This window comes from Rhamphochromis longiceps, linkage group LG23 (genome assembly GCF_057381845.1).
Source record: "Rhamphochromis longiceps isolate RC_006_pf linkage group LG23, R_longiceps_female_GT1.1, whole genome shotgun sequence".
Taxonomy (NCBI): domain Eukaryota; kingdom Metazoa; phylum Chordata; class Actinopteri; order Cichliformes; family Cichlidae; genus Rhamphochromis; species Rhamphochromis longiceps.
Window position 1 is genome coordinate 15,211,854 of NC_140578.1, and position 23,945 is coordinate 15,235,798.

At 42.0% G+C, this 23,945-nt stretch overlaps 3 protein-coding genes across 5 annotated transcripts in view; 1 reads left to right on the forward strand and 2 right to left on the reverse strand.

Moving 5' to 3' along the window:
- gng12b (guanine nucleotide binding protein (G protein), gamma 12b) overlaps positions 1 to 19,182 on the forward strand; it is a 37,500-nt gene extending 18,318 nt beyond the window's left edge. For 2 of the 3 annotated variants that reach the window (XM_085398774.1, XM_085398775.1), the window contains 2 exons: positions 16,921 to 17,041; positions 17,144 to 19,182. In XM_085398774.1, the coding sequence (XP_085254900.1) occupies positions 16,949 to 17,041; positions 17,144 to 17,269 (219 nt within the window). In that variant the 5' untranslated portion in view covers positions 16,921 to 16,948 and the 3' untranslated portion in view covers positions 17,270 to 19,182. Of the gene's footprint in view, positions 1 to 12,856; positions 13,329 to 16,920; positions 17,042 to 17,143 lie in introns of those variants that run through there. The other variant, XM_085398776.1, reaches the window with a different exon arrangement.
- Positions 5,839 to 8,197, reverse strand: LOC146641499 (uncharacterized). Its single transcript, XM_085398163.1, has 3 exons — positions 8,178 to 8,197; positions 6,022 to 7,924; positions 5,839 to 5,954 (listed from the first exon to the last, which is right to left on the reverse strand). Exons 2-3 carry the CDS (start codon positions 7,166 to 7,168, stop codon positions 5,839 to 5,841), a joined length of 1,263 nt encoding a protein of 420 aa, XP_085254289.1. The 5' UTR covers positions 7,169 to 7,924; positions 8,178 to 8,197.
- Positions 19,183 to 21,402: 2,220 nt separating the features above from the next.
- gadd45ab (growth arrest and DNA-damage-inducible, alpha, b) lies at positions 21,403 to 23,261 on the reverse strand. Its single transcript, XM_085398996.1, has 4 exons — positions 23,124 to 23,261; positions 22,716 to 22,817; positions 22,407 to 22,614; positions 21,403 to 22,202 (listed from the first exon to the last, which is right to left on the reverse strand). The coding sequence occupies exons 1-4, from the start codon at positions 23,171 to 23,173 to the stop codon at positions 22,089 to 22,091; spliced, it is 474 nt and encodes a 157-aa protein (XP_085255122.1). The 5' UTR covers positions 23,174 to 23,261; the 3' UTR covers positions 21,403 to 22,088.
- Between the last annotated feature and the right edge of the window lie 684 nt (positions 23,262 to 23,945).

A 23,945-nucleotide genomic window follows, 5' to 3' on the forward strand; every position in this document is an offset into this window, starting at 1 on the left:
AATACTGCTAAAATGTATTTATATTCATATATAACAAACAAAAATGCACTGCATCGTGAACATATAGTGACAATTACCTCATCAACAAAATTATACTTTAGGGAGACTTCATTTACCAGTGGCAATTTTACATATTTACAGTAAGTTGAAACAGTGAACATGAATCACAAACAAACAGAAGATATAACCAGTTCACATGACACAAAAATAAAAGAGGGAGCTCACATACCTGTTTAAAATAAAAACAAAACAGTACAGCAACTTCACTTTACTGGACTTCTGCATGAACACCTTCAAGGGAGAGAGAAGGATAGCGGACCACATGAGAAGCCACGTGCATGCTCCTATGCTCTCATCTGAGACATGCTAACTAGCATGTTACAATAAAGTGCTGTACTCGACAGAGAAACAATAATTCACACTAAAACATCTAACAGAACTATGAGACAAAATGCACAAAGGGAACGAGCAGTGTTTGAATTACTTTTAGTTACTTTAACTGTGTTTATTTGCTCTGTAACTGAGAACACTAGCGTACGCTCACCTCTCCTCAGCGGGGCCTCTAGGCGACTGAGGAAAATAGCGCGCAGCTACAGGAAGTGACTTCATGGGAAGTCAAAGGTCACACAAACAAAATAAAAGCTCCCAAAATATAAATACAGAAAATAAACATATATAAATAAACACATATACATAACCAATACTGACAAAGCGAGATAACACTGCAGGATGGATCTTTGGTGAAATATAAATTATTTTTTAATACACCCGTTACATCCTCCCCTCCTAGATTTCACCAAAATCCAGAACAGTCAGGTGAACAATCTAATTGGAACACAGGGACAAATCTACAGAATTTATGGCTCCTGGGCACGGGTTTAAACCTCCGAGCTATAAGCTCTAGTATCAGCTGTATAAGCCACCTACCAGATAGGTTCAGAAAGAGCATGAGGGTGATCAGGCCTCAGCCTTTCTTAGATCAGTGTGATGCCATTTACACCACACACATTCCCAGCCATCCACACACATCAATACCTTAAAAACACACTATGTATTTAATTGTGCCATAATGATACTGTCCCCTAGAATCAAAATACAGAAAGATCTCTAGACACCTGGGTTTACTTAAAACAGCGTAAGAAGAGACTGAGACCTTCTGCTAACTGAATTTGCCAAACGCTTAAAGCCAAAAGGCTTTTGAACCATGGACTCAATGAGTCGATTAACTCTTTTACTAACTCGGCCGGCTCGCGTCATGACAACATTGTCCGGGCCTGCCCGTGGCTGTCCTTGTGGACCCACATCATGACATACATCCGTTGGAGGCATCTGCGTGTCGGCGACATGCACAGGGACTACTGATAGGGGCTTGGTGTGTGCATCACGATCTGTGTCTGATGGATGTGAGTGAGTGAGTGCAGTTTCTGAAAGTGTGTCTAACACAGACGGGAGGTCCAAGTCAGGTTCTGCTACCAAACTGTCCAAGTCTGTGTCTCTGTCTGGGTAGTCCTCTCCTACCAGGGAACACTGGGTTGAATCCCCTGCAACCACCTCTGGAGCTTGTTGACTTGTCTTGCCCAATCCCGAGAGTCCCTCACTCAGGATCTCCTGACTCTCATCATCATCTGAGTTGATCCAAGCACTGGTCCTGTCCTCTGCAGTCTCCTCATCCAAGGAATCTAACTGGTCTGACGCACATGACCCTCCCTCTGATCCAGTGTCACACAGTTCAGCGGTCACTACTGGCAGGAAGCTGATATTTAAAACCAGGTTGCGATGTACCACCTTTATGTTGCCTCTGTCATCTTCCAACTTGTATGTGTGAGTCTGCAGATTTCTGTCTCTGACTGTGTACACTGTTGCATCCCACTTGTCAGCAAGTTTCTTCTTTCCTCTTTCACCCTTATTGGCAATGAGTACTCTGTCTCCTATGTTCAGATACGTGCCCTTTACTTTTCTGTTATATCCTTTTGCCTGTTTGCCCAGACTCATGCCATCAAGGAACAAGACAATCTTAGCTGCCTCATGAAGATGTGACATGAGTGTTTTCACATAATTTTTTTGATCCACAACTACAGGATCACAGAGCACCTGTTTAAACATCACATCAACGGGGAGCCTCGGGATGCGGCCAAACATGAGCTGAAATGGGGCAAAACCTGTGGTCTCATGTACAGTTGCATTATATGCAAATGTCAGACTCTGTATTTGTTGAGGCCACTTGTTCTTTTCTCTGAGGGGCAAGGACCTAAGCATGTTGCCAAGTGTCCTATTGAACCTCTCAGTCCCTCCATTGCCCATGGGATGGTATGCCGTAGTATGGGATTTGGAGACCCCTGAAAACTTGAGCAGTTCTGCCAAGAGCTCACTTTCAAAATTTGCCCCCTGATTGGAGTGAATCCGCTCAGGAAACCCATACACACAGAAAACATGGTCCCATAGTTTCTTAGCCACCTGCTTTGCAGTCTGGTTTGTGCAAGGGAAGGCATGGGCTAGCTTAGTGAAATGATCTGTAAGGACAAGAACATCTACTGAGCGTTGCTTACTATCCTCCGCACTCCAAAAATCCAAACACACCAGCTCCATAGGGGCGGAGGTTCTGATGCTCTCAAGTGGGGCTCGAGCAGAGGGTTCTGGTGTTTTGGCCAGGATGCATCTTTGACAGCATTTGACATACTCTTTTATATCAGACTCCATCTTCGGCCAAAAGAACCGTTGTCTTGCCAGATATAAAGTCTTCGCTTGCCCCTGATGTCCTGCAATATCATGGACACCATTCAGTGCCTTTGCTCTGAGACTGTCAGGCAAAACAAACTGATGTCTCCTTTGTTTACTCAGGGGGTCCTTTGTGATCCGATAGAGGACTCCATTTTGGACCCTAAGCCTTTCCCACTGTTTAAATAACACCATGGCTTTCACATCAAATCCTGCCCTTTCACGCCTGGAAGGTCGCCTTCTCCTTGTGACAAATGGTAAGATCTTTGAAATACTGGGATCAAGTTCCTGGCTATGCTGGAGTTCCTCTAGTGTGGACACAGGAAATGACTCCTGTCCTGGCCACACTAGGTCCTGAACAGACTGGAACAGTTCCACAGCCCTTGTTTCAGCAGCCAGATCCCACTCACTGTGAAAATCCAGGATTGCCTTAACATCCATAGCATCACACCCAGGCTGAGACGAGGGCGTCTGCAGTCCTGTGGTGTGGAAAGGTGGTGTGTCCACGTGTTGACCTTGGACCTTCAGCCGGAATGCATTTTGTATTCCCTCAGAACTGACACTCTCAGATTCAGCAAGGAGGTGACTGTACTGCTCTGTGATCAGCCTATGGCTGACTGTTGTTGCAAAGGGGTCTCTGCTGAGAGCATCAGCTACGACATTCTTGGTACCAGGTATGTGCTTCAGATCAAATGTGTAAGGAGCAAGCTTGGACACCCAACGCTGCTCACAAGCATCAAGCCTTGGTTTTGTCATGATGTAGGTGAGAGGGTTGTTATCTGTCCACACTGTAAACGGATGACCTCTTAGCCAGTGACTGAACTTCTCACACACACTCCATTTCAATGCCAAAAACTCTAGCCTGTGGGCTGGGTACTTTTTCTGTGAATTGCTCAGGGTCTTACTTGCAAAAGCAATTGGACGAGCTTTCTGCTGTCCAGCTGGTATTTGTGACAATACAGCACCGAGCCCATCTAATGAAGCATCAATGGACAATATCAAAGGCAAAGAAAAGTCTGGATGTGTAAGGACTACACAATTCAACAGCTTCTCTTTCAGATTAGACAGAGCTGCGTCACATTCATCTGTCCAGTCAGAGGGCTTCAGTTTTCTGTATACACCAGCATTGGTGCCTGTTTTAACTCTCCCTCTCCTCTTCTGTTCAGCAGTGAGGGCAAACAAAGGCTTGGCCATAGTGGAGCAGCTAGGGATGAAATGCTGATAGTAGAATATCATCCCCAGGAATGACTTAATCCTCTTAACTGACGGGGTGCAGCCATCATCCTCCATCAATTCAGCCTTTGTCATCTTTGCTATGACCTCAACCTTTGCTGGGTCCACAGCCACTCCATTGCCATCTATAATGTGGCCTAAAAACTTGACTGATGACCTCATTAAGTGGCATTTCTTAGGACTTAGTTTGAGGTTATGGATGCGCAAGCGCTGAAACACAGTCTCTAGCCGCTCCAAGGCCTCCTCTTCTGTCCGAGCAAATACAAGCAGATCGTCGAGATAGCACAGCAGACTACTGAAGTTCAGATCCCCAAAAATACTGAGCATCATTCGCATGAATGAGGCGGGGCTGTTACAGAGTCCTTGGGGCATTCTGTTGTACTCGAACAATCCCATTGGGGTTGTAAATGCTGTGTATTTCTTGTCTTCCTCTGCCATAGGGATGTTATAAAATCCCGAGGTCAGATCCATGGTGCTGAAGTAGGTATTTCCACCCAATGCAGCAAGGCAGTCAGACTGGTGTGGCAGTGGGTGTGCATCTTTGAGGGTCCTTGCATTCAGCCATCTGAAATCAGTGCAGATTCTCAAACTACCATCCTTTTTCCACACTAACACCAGTGGAGAGGCATACTCGCTCACGGACCTTCTGATGATTTCCTGTTCTTCCATTTCAGACAAAACTTGTCGCAGCTTTTGATAATGTGCTGGAGGGACTCGGCGGTAAGGAAGGCGGAATGGCCTCTCATCAGTGAGCCTGATGCGGTGTACAAAGCCTTCGGCCTTGCCACAGTCATGTGCATGCTTGGAGAAAATGTCATTGTACTTCTCAAGCATTTTAACCAGTTTCTCCTTCCCCCCCCTTGACCAACATGGCACAGGTCAATATCAATTTCGCTGAGCCCAACCTGTTTTAGTCTCTGTTTAAGATCAGTGAGGTGGGCATCATCCTTCTCTTCCTCCTGCACAGATTTCTGGGGTCGACAGGTGCCCTGGAAAACTTCAAAATCCTCAACAGCAACACAAGGGGACACGTCAGCCAACTTACTGTTTCTTTTCAGGGTGACTGGTTTATCCAACAGGTTAGTGACCTTCATGGGAACCCACCTATCACCCCACAATGGCGTTATGATGCGGCCAACCATGATGTTACGTGGCATGGACTTTGATGAAGTGGCTTCAACAATCACTGTGCTCCCTGGTGACATAGAAACATTACTCGGCAGCTTGCCCCAGACTAGATGCTCTTGTCTTGCTAACAAGGTGACTGACTGCTGAAGCTTGACTGTGCCGATCTTGTCTGGGAGTTCTTCACCTCTCCATCGGGATGAATTAGCCATGAGGTCAAGAAACTGCTCACACTCTGGGGGACAACCGCCACCTGACACGAGGCGCCAATAGTCATTGGTTATTTTCAACTGGTGCATGAGAAACCGGATGACATTTGTGCCAATGATTATATCATCACGTTGACCTGGCACTACAAGGATGGGAACAATACAGGTCTCTCCATACAGTTTCATTTCAACTTCATACATGCACTTGGGCTTGGTAAGTGTGCCACCACAGCCTACTAGCACTATTTCTTGAGGCAGGGGAGTGGGTTCTGGCAGTGTATTCTCACTCAGCATACTCTGTTCTGCTTGCTCACTGAGTGTGCACGCCATGGAACCAGAGTCAAGCATACCCTGCATGTGGTGTCTGTTATTAATGCTGACGGGAGTGTAAAACAGTTTGTCAAACGGGCCAACTCTCTGTGTGTTTTGTACTACCACCTTAACACCATCTGGTGCGGCTGCACATGCTTTAATGTAATGCTTTTCAACATCATCACTGCCGAGGGTTTCAACATCTGTGCCCACAAATCCCCTCACCAAATGCGGGCCAGCTAGTTTAAAGGCTGGGTGTCATTAGGTTGGGAGGCAGGGCGCCTTTGAATCGGTGAGCGACGAGGGCAGTTTCTCTTAATATGGTTTGGCTCAAAGCATGCAAGGCATAGGTGTTTCTGCCTACAATGCACAAGGGTAGAATGTTCAGGGGACTGGCATACTCTACAACATCTGGGTCGGGCCTGACCTGGAGCAAGCTGCTTGTCTGCAACCTGGTTATTCTGCGATAAAGCATGGTCAAAAAGGCTGATTAGTAATTTCAGGCAACTGTCATTACAAGGGGACTTTACTGTCTCATTTGATCCCGCCTGCACCTGTGTTTCTCCCGGGTGCATTGATGTCGCTAGACCATCAGCTGCAGGGGTCTGGATGTTAGCTTTAACTGGTGTGAGACACTTAGACCTGGGGAGCATACGCTCTTTCATCTCAAGCTGGTACCGATTCACCTGCTCCTGAATCTCACTGGCTGTCCACTTATCTGGTGCCTTGAACTTGAAAACAGCAGCAAGGGTGGGATCAGGGCAGTACTTCACAAACATCATGGCTGCCTCCTGGCAGGGATCCTCCATGTGCCGTCCGAGTCTCTTCAGGCTTTCCTCTGCTGCATCAACTGCCTTATTCAGTCTGACCCAATATTCTACAGGAGTTTCTCCTGGCACTGGAACTGTGCTGTAGAAATCGGCCATAGGCATACACGAATATGTCATGTCACTGAAATGTTGCCTCAGTATGTCATATATAACATTTGGATTCTCACAAGGTTTTAACGATGGGGTGCTTCTCAGAGTTATTCTTACAATGTCCTTAGCTTTGCCCATCAACTTGAACATTATTTCTTGGTACTGTTCCTGAAGGGGTGTTGCTCGCTTCTTGACATACATTCTCATCAGCTCCTCCCACTCACAGATTGTATGTTTATCCGACCCATCTCCTCTGAAGACTGGAGGCTCTCTCACATCTGACTGCAGGACTAGCTTTGCCCCAGTCAGGTTAAGGTAAGTGGGCTCGCTGGGTGGCTGGCTTACACTGCTCTGAGCTTGTGCGGCCCCGTCATCCCTTTCCCCACATTCCTTTTTCAACTGATCCCTAATGGTCTGCCCCACCTGTTGAGCTATATGTGTTATCAGGTCATTTAATGCTGGGTCTGCTGTAGCTGAAGGGTCTGAGAATGAGTTACCTTTACCACTACTGGAAGATGTGCAACCAAGTATGCGAGTGGAACAGAAAGCTGGGGAGCCTGCACTACAAACAGGTGTACTAGGCAACCCCTCAATTACCCTCCCTCTTCCCATGGCAAAGCTGAACCCGTCACTTGAAACTTTTTCATCATCCATTGTTATAACATATGTACAATGCAAACAGCAGAATTAAATTTACCTTGTAAACAACAGTCCAAAAAAAAGGTGCAAGTGTTTCCTCGAACGCTTGGGATTTGTGTTCAGAGCTTACATTAAATTGTCCATTACAGCAACCTCTGGTGACCAAACTGATGTTGATCGCGTCTCCACGAACCACGATGAGCAAGTCTGAAGTGGTGTGGATCCGGGTCACGGCACCACTGTAGCCGGTCTGGCCTTAAACTCTTATTGCCGTTAGTTCTCTGCGTTGTGTTGTGCGAATGACCAGAGGAGTCAGCTCTCACTTTGCCAGCTGGGTGGATTTATTCTCCCAGAACTGTTTAAAATAAAAACAAAACAGTACAGCAACTTCACTTTACTGGACTTCTGCATGAACACCTCTCCTCAGCGGGGCCTCTAGGCGACTGAGGTGCAACATTACAACAAATCCAATTACCAAATAATACTGCTAAAATGTATTTATATTCATATATAACAAACAAAAATGCACTGCATCGTGAACATATAGTGACAATTACCTCATCAACAAAATTATACTTTAGGGAGACTTCATTTACCAGTGGCAATTTTACATATTTACAGTAAGTTGAAACAGTGAACATGAATCACAAACAAACAGAAGATATAACCAGTTCACATGACACAAAAATAAAAGAGGGAGCTCACATACCTGTTTAAAATAAAAACAAAACAGTACAGCAACTTCACTTTACTGGACTTCTGCATGAACACCTTCAAGGGAGAGAGAAGGATAGCAGACCACATGAGAAGCCACGTGCATGCTCCTATGCTCTCATCTGAGACATGCTAACTAGCATGTTACAATAAAGTGCTGTACTCGACAGAGAAACAATAATTCACACTAAAACATCTAACAGAACTATGAGACAAAATGCACAAAGGGAACGAGCAGTGTTTGAATTACTTTTAGTTACTTTAACTGTGTTTATTTGCTCTGTAACTGAGAACACTAGCGTACGCTCACCTCTCCTCAGCGGGGCCTCTAGGCGACTGAGGAAAATAGCGCGCAGCTACAGGAAGTGACTTCATGGGAAGTCAAAGGTCACACAAACAAAATAAAAGCTCCCAAAATATAAATACAGAAAATAAACATATATAAATAAACACATATACATAACCAATACTGACAAAGCGAGATAACACTGCAGGATGGATCTTTGGTGAAATATAAATTATTTTTTAATACACCCGTTACATCTGCACTCTATCGTGTTTGTGATAGCTGTGATAGCTTCTTCGCTGATATATATATATTTTTTTCAATTTAGCCACTTTGGAGGGGTTTTGAGCATCTCAATGTGATTTAAGTCCAGACTTTGACTTTTACATATTTAAAAAAAAATTTATTCATTTAATTTGCTGGAGTATTTCAGAATCATTTGTACTTGGTAAATGGCCTGTATTTGTATAGCGCTTTCCTAGTCCCTAAGGACCCCAAAGCACATTGCACCCACATTCACACACTGGTGATGGCAAGCTACATTGTAGCCACAGCTGCCCTGGGGAGCACTGACAGAGGCGAGGCTGCCGAACACTGGCGCCACCGGGCCCTCTGACCACCACCAGTAGGCAACGAGTGAAGTGTCTTGCCCAAGGACACAACGATTGAGACTGTCCAAGCCGGGGCTCGAACCGGCAACCTTCCGATTACAAGGCGAACTCCCAACTCTTGAGTTGCCCAGCTTGAGCTTCAGGACATGAGCTGTTTCTGTGTTAGTGTTAGTTTCATGCCAGATATAACAGGACGCAAACCTTCCAGAAATATCAACTTTTGTCTCATCAGTCCACAGAATCTATTCATCAATGTTTTTTTCCGTGTTGTTTTTGGTCAACAGTGGTTTTCACCTTGGACCTCACCAGTAGATTCCATTTTTGCCCACTCTTTTTTTTTTTTTTTTTTTAAATATTCTGAACACTGACCTTAACAGAGACAAGTGAGTGCTGCATGTCCGTAGTTCTGGGTTCTTTCTTGCTCCTGGAGTAATTTTGGTAGGCTGGCCACTCCTGGGATGGTTCAAGGTTCTTTATTTGTCACATGCATAGTTATACAAGTATAACACACAGTGAATACTGCAAGCAGGCGAATTCTGTACATTAATATGAATAGACATCTGACTATTTTACAGGATAGACAATATAAACATGTTTAAAATTAAAGGAGTTGAAATGTACATTGTGCCTGGGTTTAGAGTGTCTGGAAGAGAGTCCTGTCTCAGTCAATTATAGATGATGTGAGCAGGCAGGTGTGTGTGTTTAGGGCACGGATGGCTTGGGGATAGAAGCTCCTCTTGAGTCTCTCTGTCCTTGCCCGGAAGATGCGGAACCTTCTACCAGATTGCAGAAGTTGGAACAGTTTGTTGCCAGGATGGGACGGGTCCTTCAGTATCTGCGCTGCTCTAGTCCGGCATCTCCTGGTGTAGGTGTCCTGAAGCGGGGGGAGAGCAATCCTGCAGCAGCGTTCTGCTGTACGGATCACTCTCTGGAGAGCCTTTTGGTCCTTCACACAGCTGTTCCCAAACCACGATGTCATGTTCTGTGTGAGGATGCTCTCCACAGCGCCTGTATAGAAAATCCTGAGGATCTTTGGAGAGACCCTGAACTTCCTCAGTTGTCATAGGTGATACAGGCGCTGCCTAGCCTTTTTGGTCTGGACCTGAATGTGGGCAGCCCATGTCAGGTCTGAGGAGATGTGGACACCAAGATACTTGAAGGACTGCACCCTCTCCACTGGAGCTCCATTGATGATAATGGGCTTGTAGTCTCTGTGCTGACCCCTTCTGAAGTCCACCACCAGCTCCTTAGTCTTCACCACTGATCCCAGTTTTTGTCATTTGTGGATAACAAATAAAGAACCTTGAACCTTGAACGGCTTGCAATCTGGCTATTAGTCTTTCCAGACTAATAGATATAAATAACATTGTTTCTCATTTGTTCTTTAGATCGTGGTATGATGTGTTGCGTTTATAGATCTTTTAGCTTACTTCATATTATCAGACAGGTTCAGATTAAGTGATTTCTTGATTCAACAGTATTTGAAATAATTACACTTGTGTCTCTATTGAAATTGAGCTCAGCTTTCCAAACAATATGGTTAATTAATGAGTTAACTCTGAATTGAATCATCATGTAAAAAAATGCATTTTGTTTTTATTCCGGTTATCTTTGTCTATTGTTGTTATTTGTTGATTATCTGTAAGTGTGATGAATATTAAAAAAAGAAATCAGGAAGGGGGGAGTGCTTTTTCATGACACTGCCACACTGTTGACAGGCAATGCGTCAGTTCTAACCCAAACCCTGTTATCAGGATGAATACCCTGGTGCGTGTCCTGCTTGCACTTTATTTTCTCCACTTGCTGATTTGCTTTATTTTTCAAGGTCCTTTTCCTGTCGATTAGGGTTAGGAAAATACTGTTTTTCAAGTTGAAATATGCCCTCTCACAATAGTAACCTTGCTTGTAGGAGTTTTCCGTTACACCCACATATCACTAATGTCATCACCCAGTGCGTAAGGGTCCGGAAGCTAACCTTGTTCCTAAATGAGCCATGTGAGCTTATTTAGTAAAACAGAACTAAAAGCCTGGGGATGAGAATGAGCTGAATCGATGCATAAAAATCTAGAGCTGTAATTAGCCTGAAACATGCAAATCAAAGACCAGCAAGTGGGCTGTAAGCCAGCTAAATAACAGGCTTCAGTATTCTATTGCAGTGCTTCTCAAAGCATGGAGGCATGGAGACACTGCAGGTTGGGCGCACATGCAGGTGGAAGTGCATCACCTTGGGAACTCTTACAGTTTGGTTTTCTGTTACTTTTTGTTCTCACTAGCTTTTTACTTTTGTGGTTACTCTCATAACTCGTGTTTAAAAAAAAAAAAAAAAAAAGCTTAAAATTGCTCACTTCACAGTAACTCTGTTTGGAAATGAAAGCCACTTCAGTAACCCAACCTGCCATTACCCAGTGCCACAGGACAGGACACTTTGTACCTAAATGAGTCACAAATTTAATAAAATACCACTAAATGGTGCCTGGGGAATGAGAACGAGGTGTATCGATATAACGGCGCAATAAATCTCTAATTAGCCTAAGGTTTGCACGTCAAAAACCAGAAAACAGACCAAAATGTCAGTTAAATAACAAGTTCACTTCTCAAACTGTGGGTCTTGGAGCCACTGTAGGTGAGAAAGGGAGATGCCAAGTGAGGCTTTGGAACTGGAACATGCCAAAAAAAAAAGAGAGCATGAGAAGCATGCAGTGGGGCAATTTAAGTCATTTGTAAAGCATCAAGAAAACGGTACCCATGCTTTTGAATGTTGCACCGAAAATTAATTTGTTCAGTTGTATGTTTGCGTGTGCCTATCTTTTTCCACCCTCTTGACCATTTCACTCTTGAAAAAAAAAAAAAAAAAGAATTGTCTCAGAAAGGTTAAACACAGAACATAATTTTAAAAAATGAAGAATTTGCAGCACCAACAGCCAATTCTTGAACTCTTGCTAGTCACGGATGGAAACGGGAATAGTTTGAGCTTTCATTAATGAGTTTTGCAAATTTTTGTAGCAATCACTCCCGCTTTGAGCTTGTTAGGGTTAGGGAGGACCATATGGACCAAAGAAATGATAATAACAGCTAAGGAGTATTTCAGTACACATATGGGCATATGATATGTCATTAGGTCATTAGAGTATTTGGTCAGGCAGCAGATCTGTGTGCACTATTACACACTAAAGGGCAAAAGCTGCTGTCATAAACTCTGCAGGACCTCTGTGCTGGCACTGTGAGGGCCCACCTGTGCAAAAGCCCTGAAGCCACATCAAAGTAAGCCCTCCGCTGTAAAACTTCAAATATGTTTTCATCAATCCTTTCAGTATGCCACATGTTTACATTTGCCACACATAAGCACACACGCTAGATGCAGACAGGCGCAACACAGCTGAAGACATTTCAGACATTCTTTTGGCTAGCAGGATCTTAAAGACTCTGCCGCACTTGGAATCACACACCCGCAGTGATAAAAGTTCACTACTTGTTTATGTTTGTTTTACTGGAATGAGTGCACTTTTTTTTTTTTTTTTTTTTTTAAACCACGCATTTGTTTAATTGAGGTCTTATTTCAAAAATAAAATTTCTAGTGTACTAAAAAGTGTTCCTTGCAGTAGGAACTATCTGCATATAGTGCAGTGGTGGTTTTAACTCAGGAATACTTCATGTTTTTCAAGAAGTATAAAACATAAACAAGCTCATTCGGGGCAAATGAGCTTGTTTATGTTTTTTGACTTTGGGGCAAATCCAGGTTAAACGTTTCTTGTATTTGAGTATGCATGCTATAAACCAGTCCGGTTTGCCTCACTACAGTACATACATATTACGGGAAAAGTATGGGAGTTTTTTTTTCTTCTTCAAGAAATATAAAAATACTCATTTTATTCAAATAGCTTTAGTACGGTCAGAATCTTAAGGAGAACCTACAACAAAAGTCACATTATTGACATGCATGAAATTTAGAAGTAATTAGTTTATTTTGATCCCTCAGAAGCAGCAGGGTTACTGTAACACTAGTCACTGCCTTGACTTATAATAAGGGATTACTTGGAATCCAGCTCATTTCAGGAGAGGGACCTCCCTGTATCAGACAGTTCCTTTGAACGAAGTTGCACAGCAGAGTCTGTGTGTGATGAACCAATCCTGCTGGAAGGATCTGTAAACCCATTCACCTCTTTCAGTCTGGCTGCTGAAGACAGTATGCCACATCTGGTCTCTGCGGTCTCCACGTCTCTGTGACTGGTGGACGATCACCTCCCAGCAGCTACTTTTTAGCTGTTCTCATGAGTTTTTTTTTTTTTTTTTTTTTTTTTTTTTTTTTTTTGTAACCTGGAACTTATTTTTTATTGCAAATAATTTCACTTTGTTTTTCTTATGAACTTTTTACAGCTTTCTATAGAAAGTGGTATAGGTTATAAATCTTTTCACAAATCAGCAGCAGAGCCAAAATAAATCAAGCAATTTGATAAATCGGGAAATAGCACAAAGGTTTTAAACCTTTTATCTGTTTAATGTGCAGAAAGAATTGTCCATGCTTTTACTTTTAGTTGTCTGGATGTGCAGCTCAAAGGATTATCAGGTAAACATCCTAATTTCAGCTCTACAGGAAATATGACCACTATAGCACCTGTACTGAGGTCATTGTATTGGCTTTTGCTTGTTTTAGAACTAAACCCCTAATACTTTTTTTCTTCTTCATTGCCTGCTTATTCTGGGACATCAGTCAAAAGTGGTGAAGTGTTATGGATCTTATGGGTATATTCTTAGTTATTTTATTTATTCACTTGCTCACGTCAGTCTGTTGACTTAGTTTCATATTATCTGACTAGGTTTGTGCCTGCAGCCTCTGTGGTAGCTCGTGCTTTGTGCAGCACATTGTGAATCCACCTAGAATGAAATGTGCTGTATAAATAAGTTCTGCTTTCTTTCTTGCCTAATAGTTTAAGTGAGAAGCTGAATCTCTAGAAAAAAAGTACATTTATTTCAGAATGGGTTTTTATTTCACTCTTTGTATTTTAATAACATCATGGACACAAACTGGCATGATCTGACAGTGTTCCACTGAACTTCTTGAGATGCCAGGAATACTTGTCTTTGAAGTGCCCCCACAAATGCTCTTTGAGGTTGAGGTCAGGTAGCAGTCCACACTCCCTGGTCTACTTTGGTGTTCAAGTAGGCCCTCAAAGCTTTGAGGTGTGTTTGGATTCATTGTCCTGCTGCAGTATGTATCATTCTCCAGAAAAATGCAGGGTGGAGCATCTCTCTGAAGAATGGAGTGTGGCTTGTTTTTGGTCAGGGTTTTGATTAAGTTCAGGTACTCGGCTCCAGGGTAGACACACCTGGTCTGCTGGAAATGTGAGGCATAGCCAGGTTTACTTGCTTTCTTGCCTAATGGTTTAAGGCATAACCAGTGAGGGAACAATAGCTAAAAGTTGCTTCACCTAAACAATCTGAAAGCCACCAATCTGCTTCACTTTCAAAGCTGTCATACAACTAGTGCAATCTTAAGTGGATCTTCTTAATTATGCGTCTAATTGACAGCAATTCCATTACTGAATTTGTTTATCTATTAAATTCTTTAATTCCCTTGACCCAGTTTTATATGAGCAAAGTAGTACACCTATAGAAGTTTTCTTTTGGATCAGTATATCTGCTATAATATTTGAAATTCCAAACAGGTTACTCATGCTAGCTGTAGCATGTTTGTGCAGCATTCCTTTTCATTTAGGCATAAAATGTGCTAAGCAGGATTGCAATATTTAGAAGGATAAGCTGCTTAGTTGGGAAAGAGTTTTTTGGACTCTAAAGTGTACTTATTATGGCAGTTTGTATGGGGAATAATATGCAACAGGGGGTCACAGTTTTTTAGGGCATAGTGCCCTTTGCTATACTAACATTAAACATGCAAGCTGCAAGTAAACCTACACAGCCATACCAGGATAGGTATGGATGCCCTAAATACCTTAGATGTTTTTTAGTCTGTGACTTGTGTTGCAAGATGAAAGGTCTCTACACTTCCATCTCAAAAATCTAATGTTTAGATCAGTGTAAACAGTCACTGTTACCCAGCACTTTTATGTTTCTGGTCTCAGGGCTTGATAGTAACAGCCAGCGTCACACAGTGTCCATGCAGACGTTAGTGGGTAGTTACTAACCCTGCTGTGACGCAGCTCTAACCTTTTTCAGAGTCCACTCCTGCCTGGCCAGCACAGCTGTGTTGACGAGAGATGCATGACATGAAGTGGTAACTTCCTTTGTACAATGAGTACACAGGTCCAGAATGTTGTACACGAGCCTGACAGTAAATATGTGCAATCGTGCTTTTGGTTTTAATGTCAGCATGCAGGTTTTCAGGAAAGCTACCTTGACAACTGCCTTGCAAAAGCCTTGCACTCCAGCAATAACAGCTACACTTTCTCTATCCTAGGTTATTATCCCATGTCTGTAGCTTCTATTTTTAGCACCTCCACCCCATATTTAATCATTTATACTTTGGAGGGTAACAGGCGATACTGCTTCCTGTGGAGGAAGCGGAAAGGAGTGGGTGGGTGAGGGGGGGGGGGTTAGAGAGATGTATGGTCTTGTCTTTTTTTCTGTAGGCAGTTCTGCAGTTGCCCATGTTTCATCTCCCTTCCGTTTCAGCGTGTTCCCCTCCTCCGTAATATCCTGCATCAGAGCACAGAGCTAACATTTACTGCACCACATGCCAAAGGTTATTTTTGTCAGTCCCACAGAGCTGCTCTCTGCTGTGTTTTCTTAATGTGTTCCAGGAACAAAAGCTGCAAATTATCAGCTGAACAATTGCTATGCACAGTTTAAGTTCTCAATAAAATTGCTCAACAGTGCATTTACTGTGTTTTACTCTAACTTTGAATACAAGACATTGTGTTACTCTTGCGTTAGAGACTGTTTCTGGTTTTTAAAGGAAATTGCTTTTAGTGGAGAAAACAGAAAGGAAACACGAGGTTTTGTTCAAAGACTGCTTCCCCTTTGAATTCTGCCTGACAGTTGGCTAAAGTTAAATGTAAAAAATGGCCAGCGTGTCGCCTCCCCTACGAGCAATGACGTAATGAGTCGGTAAAAGCAAACCAATGTATCCTGGAAGTGGGAATTGTGAAACTGGGTTGGGTCACAGCTTTTATGCATATTGAATGAATTCAGGATTTGGTCAACTGCCACTTCTGAGAAGTTGCACAGTTATAGAGTTTGTTTCAGCTTCCACATTTTAGTAACTTGATTTCTTATATCTAAGGACATCATGCATAAAACCTCTAATGCGTAAACATGCAGCTTTGTATTTTTTCTTATAGCCCTTTTTTGTTAGTGAGTGCTTGCCAATAACTGAAATATTTCATGTATTACATAGATTGTTGCAACATTTTTATGCAGACATACACAGTGATATAGACTGTATCTCAAAGATGGTTAAAGCCATTGGTCCTTGATGTTTTGTCTAGAACCACCTCGTGTAGTGATCTGTCATTTGATTGGATTTTTACTTTCCTGGGAGAATCTTATGGCAGGTGGAGGAAAATCAAGCCAATTGATGTCAGGTATGACAAATCATGCCACAATGATTTGTCGTTGGGTCATGAAATAAAATTGCACTTCCCACTTAGTACATGAGCATTAATTTTTTGGCAGAAGAGACTTTTTTGTGTTCTTTTGTTTTAGTCCAAGCCAGATTCCTTCTTGCTCCGTTTCAACTTTTATAGCTCTATTTCACATCTTTCCTCTTATTGGTATCATTTTAAAACAATATTTTTTTCAACATTTAATTTTGTAACTTAATATTGCATTTAAATGCTGTAACCTTAGCAGAAAGGTAATGTGCAGCTGGGACATGGGAGGTATCGAATACAGCTTTTAAGCCAAATAACTGCAATTTGACTTGATGCTAAGCTCATTCGTCTCTATATACTAATAGCATCAAGTCTATGTTCATCAACTTAGATTCTGTTTTGTTGCTGTTATAGCCTCGCATGTATTTTTAGCAGCAGCTTGGCCTTTGTGTCACTTCTTTAATCTCCCGCAGGAACATCTTGTTGCCAGTCAGCATATCAACAAATTAATTAGACTGTGGTTTATTTGGTTTCCTTTATCTAAATACCAGATGCATCTCTACACTAATTAACGTGCATTCAGTAAGGATCATATTTTGTCTTACACAGGTTTAAGCACAGCTGTCTAAAAACTGCAATGTCATCAAAAATGCAGAGCTCCAGTAGCATAGTTCAGGCCAGACGGACGGTGCAGCAGCTGAGGATAGAAGCCAGCATCGAGAGGATAAAGGTATGTCTGCAGTCACATTCACACCACTATGACTGTTCCACTTTCTTTCTTTTTTTTTTTTTTTTTTTTAGGAGATTGGTGTATTTACTGATTTCTTTGCAGGTGTCCAAGGCTTCATCGGAGCTGATGCGCTACTGTGGAGAGCACGCCAAGAATGACCCGCTGCTAATGGGTATCCCTGCTTCAGAAAACCCTTTCAAGGACAAGAAGCCTTGCACAGTTTTGTAGGGAAACACCTGAACTCTTGCTTTTGATGCTAAATCCTATGTGTAAAAGCTCTGCTCACAACTTGCCTTAAGGCCAGTATACCCCTTAACTTTTTCACATGCCTGCTTGAGTTTGATAAGGAATGTAGTCCTCTCTGCCTTTTAGTCAAATAGCTGTGACACCAAAGAACGGGCAGAAGGCTGAAGCCGTTGCCTCTGATCAAAGCTGCGGCTCTAACAAAGATGATTAAAAGTGGTGGCTTTTGTTTGTCTGCACTGTAATCTGACAGGATCTGGAAGGCCACAGACCTCAGCCTGAAAGGAGCTGAGAGTTGGGAGAGTTGATGACTGTAATTATGACAGCACGTATAAACAAGCCCCCTTCAAGTCATTGGTCTAATCAGATTTAGGCTTTGGGTTTTCACTTCTTGCTTTCATCAGGAAACTGTTTGTATTCTGTTCAGAATGAGACAATTAACAAGATAATGATATCCTGTCAGATGAGTTAACTGTCCAAACTCTAATGGACCTGCATTTCCGGGATAAACAGAAAGGGAGGTCCATAACCACTGATGTACTTTTTATTGTCACGCATTTTGACTCAGAAGAAATGGTCTAGAATCATCAAAGGAGACCCATTATGATAATTTCCAGCTCCGCATTTTATCCTTAGACTCTACTACAGTAGTTTTATATGATTTTACAATTTAAAATATTCCTTAGTTTTTGTGCATTCTACTTTACTTCCTATTCCCCTCCTCTTATGTCACGTTTAATCTGATTGGCTGCCTCTCACAAGTAGGTGGGGCTTCTGCACCATACCTTATTGCCCAAGAGGGAGGGGGACTGCCTGAAGCTGTGCTTAGAGCAGTCTGAAGGCTGAGCTTTTAGATCATAGGGATTACTCGATCATACGTGTCTCTTATATCTAACCTTATATAACCTTTCCAGAGATGCAAAGAGTTTGTTCAAATATAATTCAGATTTTGATTTTTTTAGACATTTCAAAAAATGATGTGGTGCACTTGTACAGTGCAGTGCCAATATTTCAGGATGAATTGATGCTTAATTTTGCTGTAAGCTTGCTGTTTTTGCAACTTTGGTTGTATTCAGCGGAGAGCGATAAAAGAACACGAACATGATATCTGTAAGTCTTACGATGCAAGTACTTGGAGGATGACACTCTTAAATGGAGTAAACCTTAACCTTGCCATGAAGCCGTTACTGTAGAAGAAAAATATTTACAGTAATCAGACTCATCAGATCTAGTTTCGCTGCTTCTGTCTGCAGACCTGAGGCTTCTTGTTTGTACACTTCAGGCACTGTGAAACTAATGAACACCAAATGACTGTTATGAGTTTGAAACATTTCATGTTTACAGCTCAAACTTCCTTTGATTATATCATGTTGACATAGCTGCAACTTTATGTCATTTGTGAGCTATACTCTTGCTAAAACATGAGCAACTACTTTTGTAATTTTACCAGCCAGGGCCTTAATAATGAAGTTAATCCTACTTTAACCTCTTGACTACCTTTAAGTCACATAAGTGCTGTTGTCTAAAACTGTGAATTATAAGATTCTTTAGGTGAATTAAGAGATATATGGGGTATATCTTACTAAAGGCTTGTAACACTGTGCCCATGTACCAGAGTATGTGCTTGCTTGTAAATGTTCTTTTCAGGTTTCAGTCAAACCTTAACATTTGACTTTCTATTTTGTTTCATGAGTTCAATGTTTGGGATTAAAAAGTGTTACGTGTTGCTGTGTTAACGATACATCTGGTTGATTTTGATCAGTCTGTATGGATTTATGTTTTTGTTGATAAGTCTGTGGTTTCTCACACGTGGTGTCAATAACAGCTTACTGTCATATTCAAACCTTTGCCTGTTGTTGCATATATTCAATGCAAATAAATATGGAAAACAAGTTAAATTATTCAACTAAATTTACATAAGCCTGTTTTAGACATTTTCATTGCATGAATCATCATTTATATAATCAAATGGAGGGTCTACAGTGTTCATTTTTCGGCTCCATATGTTTGATATTGGACTTTACAATAGTAGGTTTTCATCATTTAAAGTTCATGATGATCCTTATTTGTCTTAGACTGAGCATTGGTGCAGATCTTAAGTGAATCCAACATCTAAAACAAACTGAACTACCTTTTAAGCAAGCTATCTGCTGATTGGCTGCCCCTTGTAAACAGCAGGGTTTGAACAGCTGTGGTTGTAGCTGTAGCTGTGTTCCTGACATTAAGAAATTCATAGTAGGGATATCCACTCTCACTGACATTATGTAGAGCCGAGAGCAGAAAAATGTCCTGATATCGAGCATCTAAAGCAATTTGGAGCTTGAGCTTTTGGCTATGAGGGGTTGCTGACCTCATTAATTGAGAGTTTGAGCATGTTTTATATGCACGCCCACCACTGTAATTATATAGAAAATGTCTTATTGTAACAACATGAATATTACTCCTTTGTCTGAATCACAAGTCACAATGTTTAGACAAGTGGGTGAGTGAATCAGGTCAAAGACCCAAACATTTTTGATTGTTCTAATTTCTCAGCAAAGTTGTTTACATGCCCGTAAGCCATGAGTACCATGTTATGCAATAATCCCTACTTCTGTGAGCACCCTTTTATCTCCTGTCTCAGTCTTCTCAGGTGCGATGTTACATCCACAATCAGGTCAGGCCATATTTGTTGGCCCACATTCATGTAATCCCCACTCGAGTCAGATGACTTACATGGCTGGCTTTTGTAGCAGCATCATTTGCAGTGATAGTGTTACCTGGTAATGAAGAAGCCCTGGGATAAGCCAATAATCCACTATCTCCATTATCTCACCTACTTTTAGAAGCTCCTCCCTCAGTGTCAGGAAGGCCTTTCAGTGATCAAACTGATTTTCAGGAGGTGTCATGTCATACAGATCAGACTCTACTATTTCTGATATTGTTTAACAACCTAAAAAAACCTCTTCAGATCTAAAAATTCTATCAAGGTTAACGTTATTTACATGTACAGACTTCTATACAGTTTATCAGATTTGCAAAATTTTCTTGTTTATTGCGGTCAGTTTAAGACAACCACAGACCGTGTAGCTTCTGTCATACCCCACAATCCTCCTCAGTCTTCCAGTCCCTTTTTGACCCAGTTTTCCCTCCCCATCTGTTAGCCCTCCGCTTGACAGGAATGTTGTCTTTGTGATATCCCTGCCTGCAAACTGACATCTCTTCAGTGGGTCAGTCTCTGTGCGTACACTGCATGTTAATTACAAGAACTATTATTGCCAGTGGTCAGAGGGTATGCCTCTATTCATGTGGCTATTTTTAGGCATAAAGCTAAAGTACTGTACAGCTCTAGCAATAGAGCTGAATAGCCCTGACTCATGCATCCTTTGTCTCGTGACGCTCTGTGTGGAAACCTTTGTCCTTTCTAACTCTGTGCAAGCACCATAAGTTCTGGTTTTCTCTTTTTACAGCCTGAAAGGGGTCTTCAACATTTTTTTTTTCATGCCTCACTGCTATTTTTAATTCTCTCAGCAGTAAATTTAGCACTGATTGCGTGAATGCAGAGGGGTGTGAAGAAGGAGCTGTCACAATGAGCCCCATCCCACTTAGATTTGACTACAATGGGAATTCTCCACCCCTCTGTGTAATAAGATCTCCAAGATGTGCAAAAGGTCAACGTTTACTAGGGTTCCCATGCAGGAGTAAACTTTATTTCAAGAAACCTAATGCCTGCAGCACATTTCAAAGCCAGCTAATCTGGTCTGAAAAGACTTGTAGTTGTCCATTTTTCTGCCACAGGCTAGATTTTTTTTCCCCCCCTCAAGCTGGGAAACAAAGCCCAGATGAGGTGCACAACTCTAGTTCCTTCTCAGACCATGTGGATTACCGAAAACACGTTAGCTACTCCACTTCTGTCTTTGTTGTACACCCTCCTAAACAGGTTGGCTTTATGCTGAAATGCAAAAGAAAAAAGCGAAAGCATATGTCAAGTAAATAAATAAACGAGTCACTTCCCTTGTGACATGTAACAACAAACTCCAAATGTCAGGAAATTCATGCATGATTTTCTAAAAGTGCACGGATGGAGTAGTTGCTGAAAAGGTAAAGCAAAACCCATCTGAGAACTGTTTTTAAATGTTATTTTATTCAAATTTTCAAGGCACAATCTTTTCAACTATGCACAATAAATATAACTTATTAAATTAATAACATAACAAGTTACCAGACAAACATTGTATTGTCCATAATAATAATAATAATAATAAACTGTGAAAACTTTCCCTTTTGAGTTATCAGAGTTATCAAAGTGACAAGTTTTTAAATAAGATTAAGTAAATGTTCTCTTGAAGAAATGCTGAGTCAATTTGGTCAAATTTTCATGAGGAGTTTTTCAAGCTGACAGCTGACTGATCCACTCTGTTGTGGTCCAGTTCCTGGAGTCTTGTCAGCTGAGACACTCTGTCGGCTTTTCCCCCAGTCCATGCGCCTGTGCTCGGCACCACGTGTGCTCCATGCTCACATGATTCAGTTTCCTCGAAAATTATTCTTTCTCGGCAGAGAAAGGCGCAGTCATACGTTAAAATCCGGGAACCCAGACAGCTGAGTCACTCTTCCTTGGCCCACAAGTTCACCCTGACCTGGTAAATTTGTTGGAACGCTTGTGCTCTTTTTTTCCCCCCTTCCTTCTCCTAACTCTCCCGTCGCTCCCTCTCCACTTCTCTCTCTCTGGGGCGCTTTCCAATTAAGTCCAACACAGACATTAACACAGGCCTTAGGCAGTTACTTTTTCCCCATTGCACACAATACATTTATATTCCAAGCAGCTTCATCGGTCAGGAAGGTTGATAACAGGCACCCACTGATCCAAACACCGGCAGTCTCTGCAGAATCTGTTCAACTTGCTCAGTGCAGGGTCCTTCCACGGGGATGACTGCGGATTCTGCACAGGAAAGAGCAAAGCGGTTACCATCTGTTCTTTTATGAAACGTGCAAATAATAATTCAGATTGCATAACTGATGCCAACTCCCAAGTGCTGACAGCAGAAACGAGAAGCAATAAACCCCAGGTACATTTGATTGCTCAAAAGGAAATGAGCAATATTCCCAAGGTTTAAACTACACGGACGTGAGTAACAGTACTTACAGTAACTAGAACACAGTGTAAGTCCATTGGCTCTCCTCCAGGCTTCACTCCGCCGAGTATCTCTGCCAGACGCCTCATGTTGCTCACACGCAGGATGTTGATGTCATTCTCGCAGCAGAATGCCTGTATCAAGGTAAAGTGAATCTGCAGAGCCACATCCTCCTCATCATCTGTGGCCAGTAGACACAACACCACATTGTCTGGATCCCTAAAAGCAATGAGGAAAAAGATAAAGCAAACATTACTACTTCATGCTCATCCCAGCTAGTTTTTCATAGTGCGGCAGTAGCGAGCTTACTATCAACTTACACATTGAGTGACTTTGCTGCTTCATAAACTCCGACAGTGATGCAACCCTGAGGCAATGCAGAGCTCAGGACCTCCTCTAACGCTGTAGCCACCGAGTCCATTCTAAAGAAACAAAAGTTTAACAGAACGCGCATGATCAGAGAGGCTGTTAGTTTAAGATTTGATGCCCCAATTTTCCATCTAACGCCGTTCACGTGACATGTGAATGCCAGCTCGTGATGTAACGTTGCATGTGTGATACAAATGCAAGAACCGGGGGACGGCTCAATATAATAGGGCTGAATGTCGGTCACAAAGGGCAGTGTGCAATTATATCTGCAAACCAATAATTCTAACAAAAAGTTTCTAAATTCGTATTAAAAACAGAATTAAATTAAAGGAAAATGCAGAGTTCAACGCAAAGCTAACCTTTCTGTTGAATTATCTCCACTGGTATCTTCAAAAGTCATATTGCACATCCAACCGGGTCTTGGTATAATGTCCAGAGCGGAATCTGTGCGTCCTCTGTTGTCTAGTGAGACTCTCGCTGTGCTCGGAGCGTCCGGGTTCCAGTAGTAAAAATCCTGTGTACGCAGAACTCATTTGCATAAAGCCTACCCAGTTGTGGATGACTGGTCACGTGATTCACATTGAACCTGTGCTTAGAAGAAAGCGACATCCCGTGGCCATAACAGGACAATGACTAATATGAGAATAATCAGAACTAGTTTCTGGAAATATAGTAAAACCAATTCGTCAGTAATCACGAGGCATTTTCAGAATTACAGCAACTAACCAAACATTTTATTTCACTTCCACACGGTGAAACAAAGTAACATGTCATAGCTTCTATGAACATTTGCAAAAAAAAAAAAAAAAAAATCCCCAGTAAATATTCATTTTAACAAATAGACCCCAAATGCATTCATGTGTTTTTACAAATACAGATTTAAAACATTAACCTTTAGTGATTTCGTTTTACGGTGCAAAGTAGTTTCTGGCTTCAATATAAAAATGTCTAATAATTTTACAATGGTTTCTTGAACATGACAGTAAGTTCACTGCACTTTAATGACCACCACAGTCACCAGATCGCAATCAAACGGGGTGTGATAGAGCGCGAGATTCGCGTCATGGATGTGCAGCCTACACATCTGCAGCACCATGTGATGGAAGATGTAAATATATGACTTGAATGAAAGGAAATGTGGGATATAGCGCCTCTGCTGGTAAGTAATGTGTACTTTTTTT